The following is an 8,681-nucleotide window of genomic DNA, read 5'->3' on the forward strand; positions in this document are numbered from 1 at the left end:
ACACAATAGTGAGAAATCCTTTTAGAAAAATAAAACTGTTTTTTAACAATAACAGAGTGAGTCACTAGAGTCTACTGTACAAACTTGAACCAAACACCGTTGATGATGACTCAGATATGTCTTGGAAAGTTCCTTTTGCAAAGAAGCAATACAAATGTTGGACAATTACAGAGTTTTCTGGATTTCTAATTAGTTAATTCAGAGCTTGACAAAAGCTCTGACAGTCTGCAAACTAATGAAAAACAAAACCTCCTGATAATGTTATTTTTATTTACTGCTTATATTAAATTTTAACTTAGATTTTTTTCTAAGTGACTCCTAACCCTTGACTTTACATAGTAGTTTTTCTGTGATCCTCTCTAAAAAGTTAGGTTGTTAAAGCTCAGGGTCCTTCCCTTCCATTAAGTCCATTGTGTCCGTAGTTAAAAAAAAAAAAAACATCTGTGAGGGGGTCAGTGGCTCATTATAAAACAAAATTATAGACTTAATTTTAAAGTTATATCAGCATTTAATGTTGCAGTATTACAATTCATAACTGCACCTTCAAGAAAAGACATGGCTTTCATGTAAGGACAGTCAAGAAAATACACTTTTTTCTAAGAAGAATGTGACCGCAATAACTTAGATTTGCAAGAGCTCTGCATGAATTAATACATTCAAACATCACTGAGCTGAAACAGTGTTAAAAGGTTGAGTGGAATAAAATGTAAGGTAGCGATAATCAAAGAAATCCAAACAAAATTGATTCAATTTATTGTGACTAAACTACTTATCCACGGGTGTACTTTATTATTCACACATTTAGCACGCTGGCTCAAATTCTTGTAGATTAAAAAATGAAATCTAGTGCAAATGCTGTCATTTAATAATATATAAATGAAAGTGGAAAGTATGATTCATACTTTAAAAATTGTTTAGAGGGATACAGTTGGTAATGAAGGTTTTACACTGGAATGTGATTATGGCCATGATTTTAACATTGTTTTTACCACAGACGTCTCCCATCGCATTAAATTTCCCCTTCCATTTCAAAGTCTGCAGTTTCCAGCAATTCTAGGCTTTGCCACAGCCATGTAGAAGGTGCAGCTTCCGACTTTTAAAATAGCAGGCATTGATCGTAGGCAAAAATGCTTTTCTTATTCATAGCTCTATGATTTGTTTGCTCTAGGATAAGGGAAAGCAAGAATTGGTTTTTTTGTGCTTCTTTCAAAGTAAAATGCAGTTTATCAGGAAGTATTAAATTGACTGCTCACTTAGAAACTGATAAGTGGTATTAATCTAAATGAATTGGAATTAACAATTTCTTATAAATTGTCTACCTGCAGACAACCATGCAACACCATGGTACTACTTTATCTTAAAATCTGGTCTTCAGATTGTTTTATTTTCTCAATATCTGCAAAGCACAATCTCTGGTTGTTTGTTTTTTCTTTATGTATGGTTTTCTTTTTATTTTCTTTTGGCATTGCTCTGATTGTGGAGGAAGCTCTGGGTCAGAGAGAAATAATACAGTGTAATCTACTTACATCGAAACAGTGACATGCACTGCTTTTGTTGTGCCCCAAGCTGCCCTCAGTGGAGCTCAATGGTGTAGAGGACATCCTCACAACCTCAATCAGGTTGGGGGACTCCCTAAACCAAAAGTATATATTTCATTTCTGAAGTTAGAAAAAAAATATTCAGTGTAGTTTTAGACTAAGCAAAGCAGTGAGAAACTGGTTTGGTACATTGTGTTGCATGACGCAGGCAACAAATGAGTGGGTGTGATAATACTTGAAATCTTTATTAGACAGCCAGTATGGAAAGCATAGTTCCATCACAGAAAGAAAAAAGAAAATATTTATATGGTACACAGTAATGTGCTACAGTAGCAAGCAGTTGCCACAGCAAATTATTGCCAAACTATACCAAAGATTACATCTATGTTTAAATCATTATGGAAGAGGGGACTAGCAAAATGCTATTAGTGTCATCACAGGAGCAGATCACATCAGGTGAATCTTACATTATGCAGAACCCAACAGAAAAGGATTCTTCTCCTTGTCCTTCTTGCCCACCTCTTCCCATTGCAAATGATCATGAGCATACTAATAAAGATCCGCCAGTCTCAGACCCAGCGGTATAATAAAATTTGTTCTACTTGAACAGAAATATGTAAATAATAACACTGGAGTTTTAAAAGGTTTAATTTTTGTTATGTTAATGTTAGTCTTTTTGGCCTAGCAAGCCCCAGGGGTTTATTTTCTTGAACATTCTGCCAAATGGAGTTTTTATTTTCCTGTTCTCCCTGCCTGTCTGACCACAATTTTGGTTTGCGGAACATTATGAATCTCTGGTGTTATAAAGACCTGTTCTTTAGTTTTTACTTTCTCTGCTTAGTACTAAATTATGCTATATAAATAAATGTTAATGTTGTTTTAAGCCCTGGCCAAGACTTCTTGGGTATGGACTGAGCTATGGAATATCCTGTTCTTCAAAAACGTTTTATATGTATCTTCGCCACTCTAAAATGCAGCTCTTCTTTCAATTGCCACAAAAACACAAGATCACCGGCCCAGTACAATAGGTAACAGCGTTCCACCAACTACATAATGTACCTCATTGCTGCCATTTAGTATATCGAGGCATTTCTTTTCTTTTACTAACATTCCCCTACTGTCCTTCCAATATATCAATCAATCAATCAACATTTATTTATATAGCACATATTCATGCAAAAAATGTAGCTCAAAGTGCTTTATACACACTTAAAAACAAAGTGTCAGAGTGATGCCACAGGGGAACCATTTTTGGTTGCCAGAAGACCCATTTACATGAAGTGTCCAGAAAAAAAACTTTATTTAAATCGGTAACAGGCTCCATACATTAAATAACCATAAATAAATACAAATAGATTTCTGAAATACAATGATTCCAGTAAGATTTTCAAAGCAGAAAGAACCAGCTTCATATGCAAGAAACTTTCCACAATGAAATTGTACTTTGTTGAGCAATGGAACTATGAAAAAAACACAACTCAGTAAAGAACCATAAAGTTTCATTAAAGAACCATTTGTTTATGAGTGTAGAATCTTATGATGCAGTGAAACATTGACATCACCAATATGTCCAAATCAAGTAATCACTGTCAGTAAAGTCTTTACATTGATTATCTGCCAAATGTCAGCGGTCCTAAAATACCTGCGATCCAAGTAGCAATCCATCATTTAAATCTTCGTCTGCACATTATTGTCAACGTCAAAGTGAATAAGAATATGTGTGGAAAGTTTACAGTAACCCGGTTCCACACTTGTATTATAAATATGATCCTAAATCATATTTAAAAGCCTGAATTAGTTATCGGAGATATTCACATTGTTAGCAACAAAACAAAATAGATGTGTGACAAGAAATTAATATCAGCAATGATACTATTTAAATTATAACAGCTCCATGTCATAAATTTACTTCAAAACTCAAGCTAAAATTTGTCATTTTATATTTGCATGTCAAAAATATTTATAGGCATCACTGAAACTCGGGGAACTTTACACTGCTGAATTTGAGAGTCTATTGTTAAATACTTTATCATTTCAGTTGTTAATATCGTTCAGATAATAATTATTTGTATATTTCCACGCTGGGTGCCATAGACATATAGTGTTCGTTTTCCTGACTCGTTATGAGTTAGTGCATCACTGTGTTAAACCTCAGGCGTCTAGTTCAGAGTTAATTCGTAACTTGTACCCGATAAATAGTATTGCAAAAATACAAAGAAAGTTGATTAATGGAAAATAGCATATAAAATTGTTCGAAAAATCGGTCTACCAATAATAATAGTCACAGATTCAACGCTTACAGAATTCCACAACAAATAGTTACCAGATTTTCCAGAGCCTTTACATCCTAGTATTGCAACGTTGCATTCTTTTACGCATTTGTTGGGGATCGTCGACAAGTTGCCAGCTCTGTTTTTCCCAAACATTGAGGACATCGTCTGTGATGAATGAAAAAAAAAAAAAAAACGTTTTAAATAAAAGAGATGTATGCTATTGTCTGATAATTACACCTTGCAATTTGTCCTCGTACAAGTTTGTGATACTGAGTAAACCCATTAACTGTAAAGCAGTCCATTATAAAACACTATACTTCACTTTTCAGATAAATAATACATTTGATTATAGTCTTCTTATTCTCAGGGTTATAGCGAATTTACTTTGTTTAATTAAAAAGAGGCACGATTACCTTATATTTTTTCCTGCTTTCAAAGTCTCCACTCGGACACCGAAGTGATGACGGTTATATCTTGGATGGTACGCGCCCACTTAACTACGGGTGGAAAACTTTTAATTCCTCCGGTCGCTCACCCAGAGCTCTAGTGCCTTAATTTCAGTGAGACTGCAAACCATTTCCAAGTCTTCATTATATCCATTAACCAAAACAGACTTGCATAAACGTTTATATTAATGGCGCTGATATTTCAGGATGTCGCCTAGCAGCTTCTCACAATAGTCAGCAAACACGCGCACTCCAAATCTCCTCAGTTTTTTCCTGTACAGTTTAACATTCCTTGCAGAGATGGGCCAGCTAAGAAAGAGGAACACATTTGCTCTCCTTTCATATAGATTGCCTTCTTGGTTAAATATTCTGTCAGCATGAACAAAGAGCTAGAAAATAACGAATTAGTAGAGAAAAGTAATTGCTTCCTAGTCTGGTCAGAAGCCAAATTCCTTTTAAGGAAAATTCAAGGAGTTCACTTGGAATTTAAGAGACGATGAAGGAAAATAACCTGATGATATCTGGTAATTACATAGCTGCAAAAGGGCCATGTAATCATGTAAAATTAGTGGTAACAGTAGAATAGAGACTATAGGTGTATGTATTAAACAGTTAATGTTATGTAACAAGAGCCTGACTTTCACTATATAAGACTTACAAAGCATAAAAGGCAACATTTTAAAATAGGGGCTACTTATAGCACATTTATTTTATACTTACTGTTAGGTTACAAGACATTACAAAGGCGTTCTTAGTCTTATGCACTAAAAAGTCACTGATAGATGTACTAGAAGCACATAGGAACATTTATATCTATATTTTATTTAATTACTGACCCTAAATTGGCCCATTATGAGTAAGCGAATGTGTCCAGCAATTTGTATTTGGTAATGACATTCAGAAAGCTGACCTTGGAGCAGGAACTGGCACAGCTCCAATAAAAACATTGCTATTCTTCTAATATCTACTGTAGTATCTGAATTACGGTTTTCTGCTTTGTTTAAATAAATGACAAACAACATGTGTGCTTATTCCTTAACAGTACAATGCTGCACTTATATGTGGTCCGATCAACTTTCCAGCTTGGCCTGTTAATTTTATAACATCTGCTGTTTCACATGTTAAAGCTATATTTAGCACTCTCTATTTATAAACAAAAGGGGCGATGAAGGATTTGAATCTGCTGCTAGTACATGGGAACTTTTTCAAACATGAAACTGGATTTCTTTTACACTTATGTGAGTATTTTTAAACTGCATGAGGTCAAATAATTGCTCTCAGTTGTGACCTAATAAAGCCTGGGAACGTCTGAGCACCAATGACTACATTACATATTATAGTTGAAAATGTCTGTTTTTCTGTGGACAGATCTTTGGCGGTGATGGGCAGTGAGTACTTCCGTGCTCTTTTTCAGTCTGGAATGCGAGAATGTCAGCAGAAGGAAATATCTTTACAAGGACTGACTGCTTCTAGTTTTAATATTATGCTTAGGGTCCTGAGAGGGGAGAGACCTATCTTAAACTGTGAGGAAATTATAGAGGCAGTTGAATGTGCTGCTTTTTTGCAAGTAGAGACCCTTGAACAACACCTAAGTAACATTATTAATTCAACGAACTGCCTTGTTATGTGTCATTCTGCCTCGGTGTATGGCTTACTAAATTTATATCACAAATCTGCTTTATTCATAAGGGACATGTACTTGGATTTAAAAGAGTCATTAGAGTGCATGCCTGAAGATGTTGTAGACTATATAGAGTCCCTCAGTCCCAGTACATTTGTTGCAGTTGTGGCTCACTCCCCATCTCTTGAATTCCTGCAAGATTTTTCAAGAACCATTTGTTATTTGGATGAAGATGAAAAAACATGGAAAACACTAACTGAATTGCCAGTTGATGTTAGTACCTTCCTTGCTGGAATCACTGTTTTGGATAACAAACTCTACATTGTAGGAGGAGTGTATGGTGCTAGTAAGAAGGCAGTGGAGTACAGCTTCTGCTATGATGTTGATAGTAACACCTGGAGCAAGTTTTCCTGCCCCCAGCAGCTCCGATATAATTTAACATTGACAGGGAAAGAAGGCTATCTTTATGCAATTGGAGGAGAATATGAAAAGACTGTCATTTCCTCAGTTGAAAAGTATGATATTTCTAAAGGAACATGGTCCTTTTGTTCTCATCTGCCACAACCAGCTGCTGGAGCGGCTTGTGCCCAAGCTATGAGCAGAATTTTCCTTTGTTTGTGGAAGCCATTGGATACCACAGATATTTATGAATATAAACCTAGAAATGACTCTTGGACACTTATAACAACATTGATTAGGCAACAAAGCTATGGACATTACATGGTGGCCCATAGGGATAATCTTTATGTGATGCGAAATGGACCTTCGGATGATTTTTTGAGATGTATGATAGACTGTTTTAACATTACAACTAACAACTGGACAGCCCTTGCTGGTCAGTATGTTAACAGCAAAGGTGCACTTTTCACAGCTTCTGTGAAAGGAGACTGGGTGTTCACTGTAAACCGAATGTTAACCCTAGTTTATTCTATAGAGGAGAATAAATGGAAACCCAAGAAAGAAATGAAAGGCTACCCTAGAGGAGGCTCTATACAGACATGTTTTCTTCGCCTCCCACAATGTAAAAAAGATCAGTTCATTAAAAGTGTCACCAATGACAGTCAATAGTATCCAAGGAACAGATGCCTTCATAAAAATAAATGATAAATAAATACATTTTTAAAGTAACTACATACGTATTTACTGCCAAAATCTTGTAAAATGTGTCTTTTTCTATATAAAATAGCTTTAGAGAAAGTAATTGGAAATTTTTGATGTTTGAAAATAATTCATACTATGTAATAGCAAATAATATGAGTAATTAAAGATTTTGATGTTTTTATTTTTACATGGGCATGAAATAACACTTGATGAAGTTTGTTTTACATGTAGTTATTCTAATATTCTTCAATAATTAAACATTTGGGAAGTATACTTTTTGTATTTGTATCTGTATTGCATTAAATTTAAATAAATGAATAAAATATAGTATCACAAACAATAGGAGGCATTTGGTGAGTTAACTTACTCAGAACGGCTTTATTTGTGTTTTTAAAATAAAAAAATAGGTGAAGGTTGTTGATGCAATATTCAGATTGTATAGATGGTTTGTTGTTTGTAACGGTGTTTTAAAAGCATAACCAAGTGAAAGACAGATCAAAATTTTCAAGTAGCATGAAAGTTAGAGTGATTTTAAAACAATATGTTGTTAACATAGGTGGTAGTGCTGATGGATAGCTACGTTTGAGTCTTGGTTTGAATCATGGCTCATAGTTGAATGGAAGCTTTTTTAGAATTGGAAGATAGATTGTGGTTAAAGGAACAATCTAAGGTCATAACCACAAGATCTCTAATAAACAAGCTCAGGGCATGTCACCAAAAATCTAAGTTGAGAAATTGTAACAGAAGTGGAAAGCCAGAAAAGTAATACTTTGTGGGAGCTAACACTATCATAGTCAAAGGTTAGGAAAGAATTTGTAATCATGAAATACATAATTAATAATAATAATAATAATAATAATAATAATAATAATAATAATAATAATAATAATAATAATAATAATAATAATAATCATAATCATAATAGTGAATGTTCAGAAGTTAAGAGTATATCCACAAACTTGAACTATGCTGATGCTGACCTTTGTTCTGTTGCCATATTAGTGGTGCACACAGCTGGTCATCTTGGCTAGCAACAGCTTGGCAAAAAGGAACAAAAAGAAAATTGCCTGATGCTGGAATCTAATTAATTTGTAACTTCCTTTTAGACATGTTTAAACAAAACATAAACATGACTTTTAAATACCTTGTTCTCTTTAAGTTGAAAACATTGTTTAAAATGTAGTTTTTGGAAACTAAGGGTTGAGAAAAAATGAAAACAAAAGCAAGTTCATGACACTTGCATGGTCTGTGTAGTTTGTAATTTTCACTATGTTTGTGTGGCTTTTTAGCTGAGTACTCCAGTTTCTTCCCACATCCCATTTCATGTGTGTGTGAAAGTCTGCCTTATAATTGGTGGTGCTTGGTCCAGGGTTGTTTCCTGCTTTGCACCTAAGGCTGCTGAAAGAGGCTTCGGCCTCTGACATCTCAAAAAGCATGAGAAGTATTAAATAATTGGTGAAATGATGAATTTCATGAACAGAAAATATATCAAAATATTACTCAGTTTCAAAACATGCAGTATATAGTAAATTATATCAGAGTTTTTAGTTTATACTGATCCCCACTGCAACATGACTGTCTGACAGGCTATCTGATTATTAAAGTTCTCTATGGGCATTCATTAGTATTCTATATTGTAATTAATGTATATGATTTTCATAGAATAGATTCGATCAGATTAGCTTAATTAAACTTTATTAAT

The 8,681-nt window shown here is 34.3% G+C and overlaps 2 protein-coding genes across 4 annotated transcripts in view; one reads left to right on the forward strand and one right to left on the reverse strand.

Moving 5' to 3' along the window:
- The window catches only part of rasl12 (RAS-like, family 12), a 119,713-nt gene extending 115,038 nt beyond the window's left edge, over positions 1-4,675 (reverse strand). Inside the window, exons 1-2 of one of the 3 annotated variants that reach the window (XM_039773369.1) lie at positions 4,225-4,673; positions 3,862-3,976 (exon numbers count right to left, since the gene is read on the reverse strand). In XM_039773369.1, coding sequence (XP_039629303.1) covers positions 3,862-3,973 — 112 coding nt within the window. In that variant the 5' untranslated portion in view covers positions 3,974-3,976; positions 4,225-4,673. Of the gene's footprint in view, positions 1-3,861; positions 3,977-4,224 lie in introns of all 3 variants that reach the window. The other 2 variants (XM_039773368.1, XM_039773370.1) reach the window with 2 other exon arrangements.
- Positions 4,676-5,430: 755 nt separating this feature from the next.
- Positions 5,431-7,166, forward strand: kbtbd13 (kelch repeat and BTB (POZ) domain containing 13). Its single transcript, XM_039771470.1, has 2 exons — positions 5,431-5,495; positions 5,626-7,166. The coding sequence occupies exon 2, from the start codon at positions 5,639-5,641 to the stop codon at positions 6,944-6,946; it is 1,308 nt and encodes a 435-aa protein (XP_039627404.1). The 5' UTR covers positions 5,431-5,495; positions 5,626-5,638; the 3' UTR covers positions 6,947-7,166.
- Positions 7,167-8,681: the final 1,515 nt, after the last annotated feature.

The sequence above is a fragment of the Polypterus senegalus genome, chromosome 12 (genome assembly GCF_016835505.1).
Source record: "Polypterus senegalus isolate Bchr_013 chromosome 12, ASM1683550v1, whole genome shotgun sequence".
Classification (NCBI taxonomy): Eukaryota; Metazoa; Chordata; class Cladistia; order Polypteriformes; family Polypteridae; genus Polypterus; species Polypterus senegalus.